Below are 19,204 nucleotides of genomic sequence, written 5' to 3' on the forward strand. Positions count from 1 at the left end.
CCTCTTGTCCCCCGCCGTGCCAGGCTATGATGACCTGACCCAGGGGACAGCAGCAGGAGACTACACCAAGGGCGGCTATGGTGGATCATCGCAGGCACAGAGCAAGCCTGCAGGCTCTGGGCCTGGCAAAGGTAGGCCTCTCCAGGATGGAGGCCCAGAGCACTTGTCTCCTTCCCTGACTTCTCAGGCGAGGCTACCCGGAGGGCCCCTGGTGGTGGGGGAGGCTGGAGCCTGGGACAAGTTGCTGTGGGAACAACTGCTCTTCCTTCTAGGAGTGTCAGCGTCTTCGAGCACCACTGGCCTCCCTGACGTGACGGGTTCTGTCTACAACAAGACTCAGGTGAGGGAGGCCCGATGCCGGTGGGTGGTCTGGTGGGAGGTGCCGCCAAGCGAGCCCTCACTGTTGTCTCTCTGCCCTGCAGACTCTCGACAAGCAGGGATTTCACGCAGGGACCCCGCCACCATTCAGCCTGCCCTCGGCCTTGGGTTCCACTGGGCCCCTGGCCCCCGGAGCGGCCCCCGGTTACGCACCCCCGCCGTTCTTACACATCCTGCCCGCCCACCAGCAGCCTCACTCACAGCTGCTACACCACCACCTTCCACAGGATGCTCAGGTGAGCCTGGGGGAGGAGGCGGCCAGCCTGCCCTGGGCTGGGGGCTCTGCTCCAGCCTTGACAGCCTTCTCTCCTCCCCAGAGTGGTTCCGCTCAGCGCAGCCAGCCCAGCTCCCTGCAGCCCAAGTCACAAGCCTCCAAACCTGCCTACGGCAACTCTCCATACTGGACAAACTGAACCCTTCAGAGAGGGGTGGGCTGGGGCAGGAGAGAACACACGGAGCCTGTTTCTCTAGGAGCCCGGCGCCTTTCCTAGAATTCCTGAGACGTGTAACTGTGTCAGCCGAGCCTCTGTGGGGAGCCTGCCTCCCAGACTCGCTATTGTATGTAATGTATTTATGTATGTATTTGTAAATGTGATAGAAGTCTTGGGGGAGCGGGGAGCAGCTGCTACTCTCCCCACGCAAGCCCCTTCTTGCTGTAGCAAAATAAGCCCCCTTCCCGCCTTCTGGCCTTCTACATAGCCCCCCGGTGGGCAGTGTCTGTAAGGGCTGGCTTGAGGCAGTTTGGGTACTGGGGTCAGGTACCAATGAAGAATCACGACTTATCTCCCTCCCTCGTAAACCATCATTTGAGTTTTCGTCTCTGTGTAGTTACTTCGTCCCTCGATTTTTGAGAAACTGGTCCTTTTGTCATTTGTCACGTTCCCCTCCCTCCAAATCTTGATCTGGGAATAGCGGAGATATATCCATCCGCCCCCGCCCAACGTAAAAGTGGCACCTCTTTTTCTCCATGCAGCACAGGGGTTTCTCCTTCTGGTCTGGTCTTGTCCCCAGAGACTTGCCTCCCTCTGGCTGACCATTTTTAACGTAATCTGAATTTGTGCTCAGAGATATTCAGCCAGTCAGCTCCCCTTTTTAAAAAAATCAAAGATATGCTTTCATCTCAGTGAGAGCACGTCTCCAAGCAAAGGCTCCTCTATTCCAGTTGTCCTGAACCAGGTGGGCGACTGTCGCAGAGGTCTTCTCTTCTGCCCAAACTCCACCGAATAAATAAAGCCCTGAGAGCATGCTTGGTCTCTGTGTGGCGTGACTAAGGGAGAGCTCAGGGCAGAGGCCATTTTCATTATGGTTCCAGGGACACTCAACATCACAGGACTGAAGTAGAGCTCATGTGGTCACAGTCTTCTGATTACAGGTTGTCAGGGCTCCTTGCTTTGCTGGGCCCTTCTCTTGCCCCTAATCAGCATTCAGGGAGGGAAAAGGTAAAGGATACAGCTGACAAGGTAGCGAACCCTCCTGACAGGGCACAGTGGTTACCTTTGTTCTGGTAGTCTCTAAAAGGGTCTTGTCAACATACAGGGTCATCTCTTTCCCAAAGGAACAAAAGAAAGAACTGAGAACACAGTTCTAGGTCTATGGGAATAAGTTGGAACAGCTAAACCTGTCTGTCCTTTGCTCTTCAGCAATCAAATGCAATCTCGATTGACAGTCAAAAGACTGTGGCACAACAGATGACTAGTGAAGTAGCTAAGTGGGTCCTGGGCTAAATATGTGCTCCAGAAAGTCCCAAGGAACCATTCACCTGGGGGCAGGATTCTGACTTCCCTTAAGGTCCTCCCTCCTCCTGATTCCAGGCCACCAGTCCAGGAGGAACTAGGGCCAGAAAACTATCCATGTGTCTGCCAGGAGGCAGATCTCCATGCTTGTCTGAGGCACAGCTGTACTCCAACCTGGCAGCGAGTTCACGGCCCTGATGCCCAAGGCATTATAGCGTCTCATTTCAAGTCAGTGTGCCGGAACCAGCCGAGGGGTACAGCCTTCACATTTTTTGCGTTTGACCTTCAATACCAATGGTCATTCATCAGATAGGTCAAGCACTGCTGGCTTTTTAAAAAAAAAAGGTAACTGTCCAACATCTGAAACTTTCTAAGTTACGTGATCTATTGCCTCCTGCCTCCTTTTAGCAGCAGGAAGTTAAGATGACAAATGACAATGAAAACAAGAACTTGCCTAACAGGGCAGTGGAGCACTTCACCGATCTACTTGTACTGGCAAATTGTGCCCTATTTCAGAATTAAGGTTAACAAATGGCTTTGTCTTTCTTAAAAGCTAGTGAGCAGACTGTCATAAAAGGCAAGTGAGCCAGATTTGGTTTTATTTTAATTTTCCAGCTGAGTCCTGCACATAATCTGCAAGGGAACAAAGGAAATATTAAGACCACCTTTTAATTTTAACACACAAAAAAGAAAAGGGTCATCCCATGGGGAAGTAGCAATACAGGTATATTTTATTTCACATTTTATTAGTAGACAGATGGGCAGAAAAAGACAAAAATAAACCACTAAAGGGGAAGCTGAACACAAAATGCATCAGATAATCTTTTCTCATAAGTTAAACTGAAGAAAAACATCTACAATTTCAGCTAAGAAAACTATTAAAGTCAGGTGTGTCCTGCTGGTTTCAGAATAGTTGAAAATTGCATCTGAATCTTTGTAAATGTAAACCTTTTTAAAAACCAGGATGGGGGGTGGAGAGTTAATTTTCAGTGGAGAACTACACAGTTTCCCCTTCAATTGCTTACTATGTATTATCCAAACATAAGGAAACCAGCAAATAAAGAAGCAAATTATTACCAGGAAAGAGGAAAAAAAGGACTACAAAAAAGTTTGGCTAATAGAAAAGAATTCTGGAATGATATGAAATAAAAGTGGGGAAGACTGTGAAAACAACAGAATCATGATATTATACTTTCTCCACCCAGCCTCAAAATACCTGACGAGCATCCAGAGGCCTCCACTAGAATCAAAAGGAACCTAAAAATGTGGGATGGATTCTGAATTCATGTTATACCAAATAATCAGCACAACTGTACTCACAAGGCCTGAGCCTGAGATTTCCACTCCCAAAAGAAGTTACATGCTCAAGTGTTCTCAGGACAGAGCTCTGGAACCAGTATCTGGGTTTTACAAGTCAGTCTGAACTATCAGAATGTCTACCTCCTACACCACCCCAGTCTTTTCTGGAACTGACCGTACTCTCATCAGAGGTAAAGCCATCCCTCAAAAGTAACACCCCAAAGGGCTAAGAGGTACAACCTCCACCTGGCTCTCTGGCTCACTGAGTCAACATGCAACAGGCCAACAGGGCCGAGCAGCACAGCACCTCCCACAATGCCAACGTATCTGGCCTGTCCTGGGAGAGAAATGCTTTAGCAGGAAAGGAAAGAAAGGCCTAGTTTTAGGGCTCCAAGAGAGTAAGACTGGCTGTAAACTGTGTGTGTGTGTGTGTGTGTGTGTGTGTGTTGGGAGCGTGGCGTGGTAGGAGGTGATCAGAGCATTATGAGAGTGTGTGGGGTCTAGCTTCAACATCCTTCTGTGAGAGTTTGCACTCAGTGTTTTATCATAGGAGAGCTGCTCTGAATCTCTGAATCTGACTGGAGTCACTTGATTCAGGGGTGCAAGTAGCCCATAGCGTTTGGACAGATTCTAGGACCAGGCTCAACACTGTCCCATATGAACCTTAGCACGTTAAACGTTCCCACTTTTAATATTAGACCAAACCTAAGATTCTGGAGAGGGCTGCTGGGAATTAGCAAATGTTTGGAGAGTGAAGAGCGAATGAAAACCCTGAGATCAGAAAGGAAGGAGGAACTAAGGACCTAAGCATCACCAACTCTGTCCTAGGATTCATCCTACCCCTGTCCCTCACAACCCTTTCATTCTTTCTAAACTATAAGATCTGAAAAAAAGGAGTTGCCGCTAGTGTGCAGGGATCTGAAGTAGGTCCACAGCGGTATCTTCCCCACTGAAAGAACACTGCCCTCCTATGAACTGGCCCACCCCCTTAAGAAACAAAACTCATCACCAAGTGCTGAAGTCCCTGGTTGGTGAAGGCTGATGGAACTTGGTATTGACTTAACACCCGATCGACACGGGGGAAATCAAGGCTGCAGCAATTGCGTGGCAAGAAGATCTAGCATTGCCCAGATATGGCCTGCGGCCAACTCCTTTGGCTCTGCCGTAAGAGTCGAAGGAGCTCAGGGGAAAACTCCATGCACAACTTGCGCTTGCACTCCACAGCCCGAGTACAATGAAGGGAGAGAAAAGCCTGGGTCACATCCAGTGAGGAAAGTGGGAACCGGTCAGTCATGTCTCACATAAATCCACAGTTACCACTATCAGTATAAGCAGCTCAATGAAAACCAAAATCTTAACACATGCACCTAGTATTAATACTGAGCAATCAAAACTCACTACTTAAAAAAAAATCCTCATGGTGAGTGTATCTTTCAGGGAAAGGCCATGTTAAATACATAAAACAGATGTTTTCTCTCCCAACAGTGGTCACCAGTAGTATGACTTTTTCCGCCAGCAGCATCAGCAAAACTAGCATAGTGATTTTAACTCTTTGTTCCCATCACTAAGACTACACACACACACACACACACACACACACACACACACACTCTCTCTCTCTCTCTCTCTCTCTAATCCCCACTCTCTCCCCACTCCCTGGGGGGAAAAATAACTGCCTTCAAAATAAATAGCAATCAGTTCTATGTAAAGTACGAATATTTATTTCAGGCTTTAGATCCCAATCAATTTCAAAAAACAAAATCTGATTTCTCTCCTCAGAGTAGCTGAGGCCTCTGTGTTAGGAGGCTGAAGGGCTCTGTGCCCTTAGGAACATGTTTCATCAGGTTCAGAACAAAGTCCCTGATGCCCGCTGTACCCCAGCCTTAAGAAGGGAAAGAAACAAAATTCACCACCATGGGGCTAAACAAATGCACACACACTAATGTAAATGAGCAGCTAAACCTTGGCAAATTTGCTTTAAAAAAAAAAAAAAGTTTGTCTTGTGTGGGTTTTATGGGTTTTTTTTTCTTTTGCTACCCAGCATATGCAGCACTTGTGAACTCCCAATGGGTTCCCAGCTTTAAACACATTAAACGTCTTAATGAAAGACTATTTAATTCTTCAAGAATCTAAAAACAGACCAAACGTGTTTTGCTGTAGAGATGTGAGTTGGGAGTTTGGGTTTAAAGAAAGGAAAAAAAAAAAATCAATACAGTGATGGAAGGGTAAAGAATGCAAGAATTTAGACATTCTGTGGAGGATTAGTTTCTCTCCATTAAGAGGTCCATAAAAAGGAGCAAACAGATCCATAAGGGAAGTCAGCAGGAGCCGTGTTTGTTTTCCCCACCCCCGTGACAGGTTTTTGCCGAGGGGCCACTGCTAGGTCCCCACTTGCTCCCCTCCGTTTGGCCTGAGACGGCAGGGCAGTACAGGGGCCTTGAAGGAGCACGTCACGACTCCTCGTTCCCAGAATCATCATCATCGTAACAGTCGGCGTCTTCCTCCTCCTCATCTTCATCATCAATGTCGTCGTCATACAAGTCGTCATAAAGCAAATCTGAGCTGTTGTCATTGGAAGGCACTTTAGTTTTGATGCAGTATTCCGCCAGGGTTGTGGGGACCTTCACTCCATCCTTTTCTGCTTCAGCTTTAGTGGCTGACACCTGTTTCCTGAAGGGAGGATAGTTTATGTAAGTCTCTGGAAGATGGATTTATAATTGGCCTAAATAATCCAAAATCCTTACGACTCAGGTTTCTGAACTTTAGTACCTGAAAGCATCTCTGAGGTACCAAAGGTACCGTTCTGAAGGACACTTAATGACCCTTCTGAAGGATGTTTAAAGCCATGGATCTCAAATGTGGGTTAGCCAGAAATCACCTCAGGTGTTTTTTTCTCCCCACCTAGTCTTCTCACAATAAACTTAGAATGCAGCCCTAACAACTCAATAATCCTCCTACTTAGAGTAAAATCCAAATATCTTACGTTGGATTCCAAAGTCTTGCATGATCCACCTGCCTACCACTTCATTCTTGCCACCCATTACTTTCTCCAATTCCACAACATTCAGGCCACTCGGGGTTTTGTGTTTTTTTTACTACCTTCAAACACACCTAGTTGATTTTCCTATGTGGACCAGTTGCTCTTCTCCCTACACAGCTGACTAGCTTCCTGTCACTTAAATGTCACCTGATAATCCAATTTAAAGCAGCCGGCTTTGTCATTCCTTCATATTATTCTACTTATGTTCCTCATCTGTTCATTTTTCTGTTGTTCTTGCCCCTGAGTGGGAGCAGAAAGCTTGTCTGTCTTAGTTAATTCTATGTCCCCAGTACTTAGAACAGAGCCTGGCACATACAGCTGTGCAACAAATACTGACTATATGAATGCACGAAGATTAATGTTTGTCCTTCAACAAGTATGAAAATTCGACCCCTCAAGGGACTAGAAAAACTGAACTTAAAACATCAAACCACTATTCTCCTTGTCTTTTCTTTAATGAGACCTCTCTTGGTGGGTCCTGCTGCCTTACATCCTGATGTTGCTGAGGCTTGAATCGCTCTTCTCAAATCATCAGGGTCCGGCCTAAACGTTTCTCCTGAGCGCCATACACTTGTATTAGCATCTGGATATCTCCACCCTGATGTTCCACAGGAACCCTAACTCAGCAAGCCTGCATTTGTCATCGTCCACCTCCACGGCCAGCTTCTCCCATCTTCCTTCTTACTAAGAGTATTCAGCTCCTAAAATCATCACTTACTCCAAAGTCCTAAATATTTTCCAATCTGTTTTATCATTCTTGATTGTCAGTTTAGTCTTCATTTCAGCCTCCTCAGTCCTCAGCTGGTCTCCTGGTCAATCGTGTTCTTTTGGAACTCAAATAGGATTGTCCTTTCCTATCACAAAATCTTCAGGTGATACTCCATCAACTCAAAGATTAAGGAACAAACCTGCCTTATGACTTCAATGTCTTTTAAAGACTTGATGCCTTTCTTAATTTCCTATTACTTCTCAAAGCAGAATTAATAATTTTTTTTTTTAAAAACTTATTTATTTATTGGCTGCATTGGGTCTTCATTGCTGCACGCAGGCTTTCTTTAGTTGCAACGAGCAGGGGCTACTCTTCCTTGCGGTGCACAGGCTTCTCATTGTGGTGGCTTTTCTTGTTGCAGAGCACAGGCTCTAGGCGTGCGCAGGCTTCAGTAGTTGTGGTACACGGGTTCCATAGTTGTGGCTCATGGGCTCTAGAGCACAGGCTCAGTAGTTGTGGCACATGGGCTTAGTTGCTCTGCGGCACGTGGGATCTTCCTGGACCAGGGATCCAACCTGTGTTCCCTGCACTGGCAGGTGGATTCTTAACCACTGCACCACCAGGGAAGTCCCTACAATTCTCTTGACGTCATGCTGTTATACATTTGTGTTTTAGCAAACATGTTTCTCTCTCCCTGAAAAATTCTTGGTTATGAGGCATTAGTTCTCCTAGGAACATATTATATGCTCCTTCCACTGTATCTTGTTTATGCTTCTTATCGTATTATACGGTTTGTTTACAAACAAAAGAATGAGCTAAGAAGAAAGACTGTGCCTTACATCCTACCTTTCCTTGAACATCAGGCTCCAGTCCTATTTTATGAACCATTCTCATTTTCCAATCCTCAGTCCACTCCCACTCTAAACTTCTACAGGTCCTTACTATTTACACTAGTTATCTTCAATCTTTGGTACATACCAGTCACCTAAGTGGCTGGTAAAAACAAAATACAGATGCCCAGCTTCTATCCCTATAATCTCATTAAATGACTATGGATTAGGGAGAGTGGCTAAAGGTGATCACGTGGGCAGAAAACTTATTCAGCTGTCAGATAACATGCACTTTTTTTTCTTCATATCACATGGTATCATGCCAACTAGATTTACAGAGAGGGACTTTTTGTATAAATTCTAGTCCTTAATAAAGTCACAGAATATGCTGGAACTGTCCTTGGGGCTCTACCAATCCTTAAGTACTGTTAGGAAAATATATCCTACGCAGGATATAACTGAGAGATGAATGGTTGAGCCTAATACCTTCTACTTTTACCCTTTACAGATGGAAAAATTAAAGACCCCCCAAGAGTTAACTGATAAAAGGTCACACGAGGGGTGGCAGAGCTAGGAGTATACTCCAAATCTCCTGATTCTTATTCTAGGGCTCTGTTAAGCCGTATACTAGAGTTGCTGATTAATGATGATTCACGTAAGACACTTGCTGCTATGGTCAAAAGGACAAATAATCTAGAGTTTCGTTAAGAAAAAATTTGAAAACAAAAATACCTGCAATGTCTGGAATACACTGGGTGTTTGCTATACTTAAAGGACATGTTCAAAGCCCAGAACAGTGTCCCTGATCAGTCTGCAAACTTGACTAGTTTAGAGCCTGGTTCTGTTTCCTGGGAAATCAGATGTGCTGCTCTCTCAAAAGCCAAACTCATTCGGCTCAGGCAGAAATCTCTTCCCAAACAAGAAATCTAATTGACAGAAATAGAGTGGACATTTAAGTTCAGTTTAAACACTTGCTTCTAGGATATACTTTGGTTCTGTATGAAGACGTGAAGTAATCAAACAGAAGGCAAAAGAAAACACCTTACCTAATGATTTCAGCATATTCTTTGTCTTTTCCTTTGCTGTCCCTCCATTTCCTGAACATAACCGAAGCATCCACATTGGCTGGGGAGAAGGTGTTGGGCTCATTAAGCAATGAGATTACACTTAACAGGATAGTCCTAGAAACAGGAAAAAAGGGTCAGCTACAAATACTCATGTTCACAGTATTCAACAGCACTTTGTTTTAAATTTAAGACTATATTGAGACTTTAGGGGAATGGAAATAGAGTATCAAAATTTTGTTTTCAGTACTCATCTGGCTAGGCTAGGAACAAGCTGCTACCTGGGAGACAAAGTAGAGGGAATCTGAGTTTAGCATAAAGGTCAGGTTGCAGGGCAAAATATGAACTTTCTAGAAGGCACTGTCTTAACTGGCAACATGTTCTAACCTGCAAAAATTGGAGGTTTGGAAGTTTTTCAAATAACATTAAAAAAATTACAAGTTAAATGCAATAGGAAAAAGCAGAGGCTTGAAGGCAATCTTTTCATGGGAAAGGGTAAAAATGCTACTCCATACATCTAATTTGTATCATGGCTGCTTAGAAGATCTGAAAGCCAATATTACATACAAATGTATTTCTTTTCCATACTTCTAAGGGAAGCAAGATAAAGTTAAGCAGGAGAATGGAGAAAAAGCAATAGCCTTGACATGGAAGAACAAGTCTCTGAATAAATAGAAATCTTGATTCAAAAATATTTACTAAGCACTTACTACTGTGCCAGAGGCAGCAAGTGAGATGTTGGATGTACAATAGTGAGAGAGTTAGATGCCACCCTGATCTCTCAGGGCTTAAAAATCTTGTGGGAAATTTTCATCCACAGATAAAGACTAGACACCTTAATCACAGGGAATAAAGTTTCTGTTAGATAAAATAATCTCCAAAAATGTTTGAAATAGTTCCCAGGCTTTTTTTTGCCCCCTAAAAGTTATGTGCATGTAGGTAAGGAGAAACATGGGAGGAAAAATTAAATTTCTCTACCTTTTCTCATTGGTGCGAGGTTATAGATTGTGTTGTTGCAAAATAGCCTTTTGCTCCTGGCCCCAAGCAAAAAATAAAGGGAACCAGGCAATTAGATGTTTGATTTGATGAAACCTTTTCCTAAAAAGGGTAAAGAGTTTCTGTTATGTGATTATACAAGATTACGACAAAGGCACTTTCAAAGAAAACTTTCCCATCTAGTTGAAATCCATTTATTACATATATAACACCCCCCCCCTTTACTATTAGGTTAAGAATAACTCCTTGTCGTCCCCTCCCCCCCATCATCCTTCTGGATTTCTTCAGTAATTACACTAAGAAGATTCAAAGAAACTCATCACTGCCAAAAATGGGAAATGGACTGACAATATCCTAGAAGCAAAAGAAAAATGTGGGTAGAAAATTCCATAAGGATTGCTTCAGAAGAAAACATACACAAAACCTGTTAGAAAGATAAGCAAGATAAGGACAAACCATGGTACAGTTTAATGGTCCAGATCAGCACCATATCTTTACAACTTTCTCTGGATGATGGAAATATATAATCTGTGTTACCCAATATGGTAACCACCAGCCACATGTGGCCACTGAGCACTTTGAATGGTAGATTATGCGACTGAAGAAATGAGTTTTTAATACTAATTTTAATTAAGTTTAAACAGCCACATGTAGTCAGTGGCTATCATACTGGACAATACAGATCTGGATGAATTATATTAACTGAATTAGGAAATTTTTCCCAAGAGTGGTTTCACCAAGTTGAATTCCTTATATATTGTGTTTATTATTAAAATACCATATTGGGAAGTACAATTTTTAAAAATGATGAATCATCCATTTCTATCAAAAGAAACTCACTTCTAATACCATGTACTCCCTAAATTGAAATCCAAGATGCTTTCAGAAGCATCAGGCACTAACTACAGTTGACTGTGATAATAGTTATTAACCCAGCATGTTTTCACTTCCTCCCTTTGTCTAGAGAGTACAGTCATTTTTTGTACAGGGAATCCATTCCACTAGTTCAGATGGGGTTAATCTCCTTCCTCTAGTGCACCTTCAAACAACAATCATGTCACACCTTCATAAAAACACATACCTACCATAGCAGTGGACATACCACTAAGTGCTGACAAAGGATTCCAACACTAAATGAAGATTCCTGGTGCAATTCATATGCAATATCCTATTCAAAATCTCCCAACAAGTATGTTGTGAGTGGGTTACAGGTAAACTGTATGTAATTCCCTCAGGCAGATGGGCAGGTAGGACCTGGGACAACTTGAGCCTCTGGAACAATAACTTCTAGCCAAAGGAACATCTTCAGTTTACTCCACTGTGATCTACAAATACTACCATTTCCTTTTTCCCATGTACCACAACTGGAAAAGGTTGGGAAACAATATCGTACGTAGTTTAAACTGTCTAGCACTTGTACCAAAATAATTTAACACAGGCGTTACATCTGTAGCATAGTAAACAACTCTGCAAGGTAGTATTATTAATCCTACTTTTATAGAATGGAAAAACTAAACTGTGAAGACAATACTGGTAGAACATACAAAACAGAATTGACTCCTGGAGCTACTCCAACAATTACCTCTTTTTTTGTTGTTGTTGCAATTTTTTTTTTTTAAACTATTGCAATTTTTTGGTTGTTAGTTTCGGTATTTAAAAATCTTGATTCGTTTATTGTATTTTTTTTTCCAGAAGAGAAACAAGTATTTAAGGGAGATAGGAAATCATAATTAGACATCTATGACCCAATGGGTAATACTGTATTTGTCCCTTTTCAACATACAGACAATAATCGATGACATGGGTCTACCGGTCTGCCCTTTCTTTGTTAGCTACTATGTCACCACAAGTACAATTTTAGCAGGGAGGGCAGAAACTGGCCTTAGCTCAACAAAGAAGACATGGCATATGGGTCTCCCTGGAAGCCAAGCAGTAAAAGTTTGGAATTTTGCAGAATTAAAGATTGGCATTTTTCCTCCAGTGCATACACACACCCTCCAGGCAGCATGTGAGGTAGAAAGCGTTCATTCTTTAAAACCTCAACTTACTTGACTCTTAAAACATACACAGAAATACACAAAGAGAGTTTGAATGATTGAGATTCTTAGGTTTTACAGGCCTTAATTTGATAAAAACTGATGTATGGAGAAGCGAAACTCAGTGCCTGACCCCTCTAGTTGACCTAGAAGGGTTCTTTTAATTTCTCATTTACATGATTTCAGAAGATGGACCAAGTAACACCATAAGATCACCTAGTTAAAACTCAGTCCTCATTATATGTTTTCAAGATGGGAGAGGAATTTAAAGAGGGTATCATGGCAAAGAAGTCTGTTATGATTGGGAAGATAAAATGTGATAGCTTAATGGGTCCACATATTACAAATAGTTTTTCTTTATGCTGGTGGTCCAGTAGCTAAGACTCTGTGCTCTCAATGCAGGGGGCCCGGATTTGATCCCTGGTCAGGGAACTAGATCCCACATGCCACAACTAAGAGTTCACATGCCACAACTAAAGATCCTGCATGCTGTAATGAAGAGCCTGCATGCTGCAACTGCTGGTGCAGCCAAATAAATAAAATATAAAATAAAATAAAGCAACTAACAAATACAACAGTTCCTGTTGTGCAGTCCTGATATGCAGCTGTTGACTGACATATCCCTGAGAACACATGGTAGGAATGAGGGTCTCAGATGAAAACACACAAAATGACGAAATCACATTTTAGTTTGAAAGGAAAATTTTTAAATAAAATATAAAATCATCTGCACAGAATGAAATTGGCAATTTGAGTGCAGTGGGACCCAATGTGCAAACATCAAGGGAGCGAATAAATAAAATCATCCTGGCCCTAGACACAGCACAACTATAGCCACTGCTATAGCCTTGCCTACTCTGCCACCCAATAGGTGCAGCAGTTCCTAGCTCCCTGCCCTTTCAGTGAGTTGTAGAGAATATCAGATAGGAAAACATCCTACCCTACTCCTGACAGACCCTTCTACATGAAGTTGTGGCCTCTTGATTGGGTCCATAAATCTGGTCCCATGATGTATCTACACTACCTATCCTTGAAAGGAAAGCAAATCGCTACCAAAGACCACTTTCCTATCCAAGAGCCTGCAGCAGGTATGGCAGGTAGTTCTGGGGATGGTGCCCCAGAGAAAGCACTTGTGAATTCTACTGCAAGGTCTGAGAGACACCCCCCCAACCAACCCCATCCCCTGAAAGCTCCCACTTGGTTCCGGACAAAACGTGGATTAAGGCACATTTTTTCCTTCCACCAAGAAGAGGCATGGCGTCGTGGACTCCTAATCACACGCATGTGGCAGCATCAGGGGTCCCTACCCTCCCAACTTCATTCTTTGCTGACTAAATGCCTACTCCTCAAAACTTCCCAATTCCATAAAGAACTCTCACCCCCTAAACTTAATCCTGGACACGTGAGGATAGGGCTGTGGATCTCTTCTTCCAGTAAGTATGCTGGCTTCCTCTAAGAGGAGGAGAACTACTGAGTCTTCAGTGGGAACCAGCTGGCTGATGCTCTGGATGCCTACAACTGTAGCACAGCACATTTTTCTTGTTTCCCCTTTAGGCGACTCTCACTACTCATTAGGTCTTGTTACATAAATCAACTTAGGCTCTCGACAGTAACTGGAATTCCTTACTCTTCTTCAGGTTACAAAAGCCTGTACAACTATATTTTCTGAATATGTTCATTGAGATACTAAATGAAAGACTAGTGCAGGTGGTCATGGAGAAGTCTAAACACATGTGAACATGGAATCACTTTCAGATAACAGTGCCATTCAGCAGTCAAGACCCTACAACAGGCTGAACTGAACCTTCTACCACCTCCACTGCTGTCTTGCTACAGCCATAAACTGTATATGGAGCTTAGAACCCTTAGTCAGACAAGTGCTGACTCTGGGTAATTTAGCAGCAAAGGGATGTAAAGGAAAAAACCTGCATCTCATATCTTGCCTCTTGATATTTCAGTGCCACAAATAACCTGTGAGAAATACATACAATTTACTCCCTTAAGGAACCTCCTTGTCTCAAATAACACAGAAACGAATGGGAAAGGGGAAAGTGTTCCACATGAGGTAGTGTTTTTCTGACTTTTCAGAGTTCTGGGCATCACCTGGTGTTCCAGATGAGGTTCCACAAGGCATGCAAAACACTCTATGTCCCCCCTAGAAATCCACAAACACCAAAACTCTTGATTCACTCTCCCACCCCAAGATCAACACATTGAAGGACCGTCCAATGACTATATGGAACTGAGAAACAAAAAGGTCCAAGAAGACAACGATTCCAATGCAAATACCTTTTAGAGCCATGGATGAAGATCAGAGGGGCAATCTGAAGATAACTAAGTTGTGGTTGTGAAGCCTCTAAATAAAAAAGCAGAAAAGGCAGGGAAATCAATCCCTGACATGAAGTCCAGGTGCTTCTAAATTGGGGCTCAGGTGACCTAAGAGCTCAGAGAGAAAAAAAAAAAAAAACGATGCTGGTACCCAAAGTGGCCAAGGCAGTTTTAGAGGGCAGATTATTATGAAAGGAGTTCCCTCCCTTCAGAGGGACTGGATTAAATGAGAAACAGGCCTTTCTTTTCTTTTCTTTTCTTTTTTTTTTTTTTGGGCCTTGCCATGTGGTTTAAGGGATCTCTTAGTTTCCAACCAGGGACTGAATCTGGGCCATGGCAGTGAAAGCGCTGAGTCCTAACCACTGGACCACCAGGGAATTTCCCAAACAGGCCTTTCTTAAAGAAAGAAATGTTTATAATATTTTAGGCTGAGACAAGGCAAATACACTCTGTGTATATTTACACAGAAGTAAAGGCAAAAATTTTGAATTCCTGTGGGTAATGGTAATAGATTGTCCATCCAGGCAGCACGAGAATGCAAAAAAAAAAAAATCTTGTTTGGGGCTTTGTATCTAAAGAATGGGGAGGCTTCAAATTCTATGTTGAAGTTTTAACCCCTAGTACCTCAGACTATATTTGGAGACAGAGTCTTTAAAGAGGTAATTAAGTTAAAATGTCCTTAGAACAGGTCTTAATCCAGTATGACTAATGTCCTTATAAGCAGAGGCAGTTAGGACACAGACATGAACAGAGGGAAGACCACGTGAAGACAAAGAGAGAAGACAAGCTGAGGAGAAAATCCTCAGAAGAAACCAACCTTGCCAACACCTTATAGAGTCCAAAATCATGAAAAAATAAATTTCTGTTGTTTGAGCCACAGAAGAGGAGGCTTGTTTTCTCAAAGGGTGGGTGCAGCAGTGGTATGGGAAGCATTTGATTCAACATTCAACCTCCAAAAGCAAGAATCACTAACACCTTAGAGCTACTACTTCTTCTAGACTAGGGTTACTACTAGCCCTGAAAAACAAGCACCAAAATCATACACACTTAAAGGACAACCCTGCATTTTTGGTCCAATTTTTCAACAAATCTTCCAAAATACTTAAACCATTTCTCTACACTGTCAGTTTAATTATACTGATAAAATAATGTGTTTCTTTCTAAAGCATGCCAGCTCTTAAACAATTATATAGTGTGAAACAGATGAGAAATAGGGTAGGCAAACTTTTCCATGGCAATAATAAATAGAGTAATGCCCATAATATTCTCAAGGGAAGAAAGCATGGTCCTGAAAAGTCCTGAAATCTTGTATCTAGCCAAATCTGTCATTTGAAGTATAATGGCAAACACACATGTATATACACAAGTACATCATATTTTGAACATGTAAGAATTCAGAGAATGTTATACGGCTCCAAAGAGCAATCCCTTGAGAAATTACTAATGGACAAATTTCAGCCAATTAGACCAAAGGAAGTAAAATAATGGGCAGCAAACAACAAATTCATTTAACAACAGGAATAAGAATTTTAAAAACTGGGACTATGTTACAGAAGAATACAGATTATAAATGTTAAAATCGTGACAATAAAACAATAATATTTAAAAGTTAGAAGGAGGGAGGTAGAAGATTTCCTTTTCTTTTATATCCAAGTGTTAGTATACCATTTGACGTTGAAAAATCAAGTATTAAGCATGTATAAGTAAAGTTAAAGGTACAAGTAATCAGCTAACAATTGTGTGATATAAGGATATGAGTGGATGAAACAGAAATACACTAATTTTGCTAATGATCATAAAAGATCCTGGTAATGCAATGGTCTTAAAATTAACGTATATGTGCCCCTGGAGACGTGAAATATCATATCTGTTCTCCTTTCCATCTTCCCTTTTCACAATTGCCCTTTACAAGAAATGGATACCTCCCCCACACATCCCAAATATTTCTATAGTGCATTGCCTAGTGGTGATGAAACATCAGAGGCACAAAACAAACAGAAATTTACAAATAGAGCGCACTGTTTTTCCCTTCTCATAAATAATTTTGTTAAAAGCATAGAGTGATGTTTAAAAAAAAAAAGGAGTATTTTGCTATGTAGTGGAGTATAATAAATTCAGATATGTATAGACTGGGGCTGCTGGAATTACATATATATATTTTTTAAGAGAATGAGCTACTTTATTTTCTTTCTTATTTTATTTATTTATTTGGCTGTGTTAGGTCTTCACTGCTGCACTCGGGCTTTCTCTAGTTGTGGTGAGCGGAGGCTACACTTTGTTGCAGTCGCTTCTCATAACACAGCATGGGCTCTAGGCATGCAGGCTTCAGCAGCTGTAGCACACAGACTCAGTAGTTGTGGCATGTGGGCTCTAGAGCTCAGGCTCAGTAGTTGGGCACACAGGCTTAGCTGCTCCATGGTATGTGAGATCTTCCCCGACCAGGGGTTGAACCTGTGTCCCCTGCACTGGCAGACTGATTCTTAACCACTGCGCCACCAGGGAAGTTCCTGGAATTATATTTTCACTAAGATGAAGTCACTAATTCCATCTCTGATCACTGTTAAGAAATGCATCATCCATTAAAGTAAAGCAGAAAGTATAGGCAATATGTGATGATACCTTATTTCATAGACATGATAAACTTATGGCAAGTCTCAATGCCTGATCTGAGAATTATTCAGAGGCATGATGTTTATCAAGGTGAGGTGTATCAACACATTTATTCTAATTAAAAAGTGAAGTCACTTTTTTCTGTTTAAAAAAATATACTGGCAAGATGTGTTAAAATCCAAAATATATTTATTTTCCCAATCCTTTCTAAGTATACTGGATGGAACAAAGTACCTAAAGAAATAAGTAACCAGCATAATCAATAGTATTTGATGTATCTTGAGTAGACTTTTTTGTCTCCTCTTCCCAGGAAGTGGGAAACAAACACATAACTTGATAAGAAGCAAGTAAGAAATCAAGAAATCCTTGTGTGCATCAGGAAGCGTCTGAGTTTTTGCTTTTGACAAAAATGGAGAGTTTAATTGAGTTACTAGCTTCCAGATCATTAAAAATGATTAACAAAATGAACGAATTAGTAAATGGGGGAGAGCAGACTAATCTCATGTGCAAAAGAACTTGAAATAACTTATGCAGACAGCTCAGCCTTGCAGGGGTATAATTCCCACTCCTTAGTATGGGCTGCACCTATGACTTTCTTTATACAAACCAGAAAGGGTGAAAGGAGGAACTTTACAGTGGAGAAACCCTAAAAACAAGAGTCTCAGCCAGGTGATGAATGTTAACATCAAGAGTGATAAGTCACGCTGACAATATGTACTTCTTATATGACATGACAAAGATGTACTTTACCTCCATGTCTTCCTCCCCAACACTCATAACTCCAGTATAATAGGCAGAAAAACATTAAAAAAAAACAAAAACAAAAACAAAAAACCACCCCAAAAATCCCAATTAGGGGACATTCTACAAAATACCTGATAAGTATTCTTCAAAACTGTCAAGGTCATCAAAACCAAGGAAAGCCCAAGACACTGTCACAGATGCCTAAGCAGAAATGTCTGTTAAATAATGTGCTATCTATCATGAATGAGGATCTTAGAGCACAAAAATGACATTAGGTAAAATTAAGGAAACATGAAAGAGGATGGACCTTAGTCAATAATAATGTGCTAATATAGGTTCATTAACTGTAATAAATGAACCATACTAATGTTAGATGTTAACAACAAAGAAAACTGGCAAGTGTGGGGAATATGGGAACCATCTGTACTTTCTTCATAATTTTTCTAAAAATCTAAAACCATTCTAAAATTTTGGAAGTTATTTTAAAAGAAACACACTGATGACAAAACTACAGTGAGAATACCACGTCCACCCTCTGGGATGGCTATAATAAAAAACATGGAAAATAACAAGTGTTAACAAAGATGTGAAGAAACTGGAATTCTCACACACTGCTGGTGGGAATGCACTACAATTTAGTGTAGCCATGTTGGAAAATACAGTAGTTCCTCAAGAAGTTAAACATTGAGTTATGCCCCCACAATTCCATTTCCAGGTATACGTCCAAGGAAATGAAAACATATGTACACATAAAAACTTGTATACAATGTTCACAGCAGCATTATTCACAGCCAAAAAGTGGAAACAACCTAAATGTCCATCAACTGGTGAATGAATAAACAAAGTGTAAAGGCTAAGACTTTTCAGCAAAAAGTAATAAGAATCCTAGAATAAGGAAGCAATCAATCCAAACATGGAAGTCGTGAAATCCAAAGCAGCAGGGTAGAACTTAGATAATGTAAGAGGAAGAATTCAGAATAGAAAAATTCTTCCAAACTGAATATACAGAAATGAGTAACATATGCATTATTACTCCATAAATACAACTCTTCAAAATCATGCACACATGCTACTTAAAGCTCTAGCAGAAAACAAAGCAACCAAACATAGAAAAGATTCTTTTGTACTTGTTAAAGATAATATCCAATCTTAAGAGCCACCTAAAAACTAGATTATTCCTTATGTAATTCCTTACCTGACATTTTGAGTAGGATTCCACCTTTCAGAGGGCAGTTCTCCACTCTGTGGGTCATCTACAGGCGGATGAAGAATTGAAATGCATACATCTCCATTCTACGAGACACAAATATCCCATTCAGAAAACACTCAAAAGTATATTTAAAAAGTATTGAAAAAAAAAAGTACTGATTCCACTGAAATTTCCTTTATTCCTAGAAGACTTGTTTTCTTACCATTAGGGGAGTAAACAATCCTACT

At 41.5% G+C, this 19,204-nt stretch overlaps 2 protein-coding genes across 2 annotated transcripts in view; one reads left to right on the forward strand and one right to left on the reverse strand.

Annotated features, from left to right (window-relative positions):
- The window catches only part of UBAP2 (ubiquitin associated protein 2), a 113,600-nt gene extending 112,663 nt beyond the window's left edge, over positions 1-937 (forward strand). The window contains exons 28-31 of the mRNA XM_057724148.1: positions 24-131; positions 273-340; positions 423-614; positions 696-937. Coding sequence (XP_057580131.1) covers positions 24-131; positions 273-340; positions 423-614; positions 696-791 — 464 coding nt within the window. The 3' untranslated portion in view covers positions 792-937. The remainder of the gene's footprint in view (positions 1-23; positions 132-272; positions 341-422; positions 615-695) is intronic.
- Positions 938-5,108: 4,171 nt separating this feature from the next.
- UBE2R2 (ubiquitin conjugating enzyme E2 R2) overlaps positions 5,109-19,204 on the reverse strand; it is a 99,165-nt gene continuing 85,069 nt past the window's right edge. Inside the window, exons 3-5 of the mRNA XM_057724149.1 lie at positions 18,963-19,060; positions 9,036-9,170; positions 5,109-6,080 (exon numbers count right to left, since the gene is read on the reverse strand). Coding sequence (XP_057580132.1) covers positions 5,861-6,080; positions 9,036-9,170; positions 18,963-19,060 — 453 coding nt within the window. The 3' untranslated portion in view covers positions 5,109-5,860. The remainder of the gene's footprint in view (positions 6,081-9,035; positions 9,171-18,962; positions 19,061-19,204) is intronic.

The sequence above is a fragment of the Hippopotamus amphibius genome, chromosome 2, assembly GCF_030028045.1.
Source record: "Hippopotamus amphibius kiboko isolate mHipAmp2 chromosome 2, mHipAmp2.hap2, whole genome shotgun sequence".
Lineage (NCBI taxonomy): Eukaryota > Metazoa > Chordata > Mammalia > Artiodactyla > Hippopotamidae > Hippopotamus > Hippopotamus amphibius.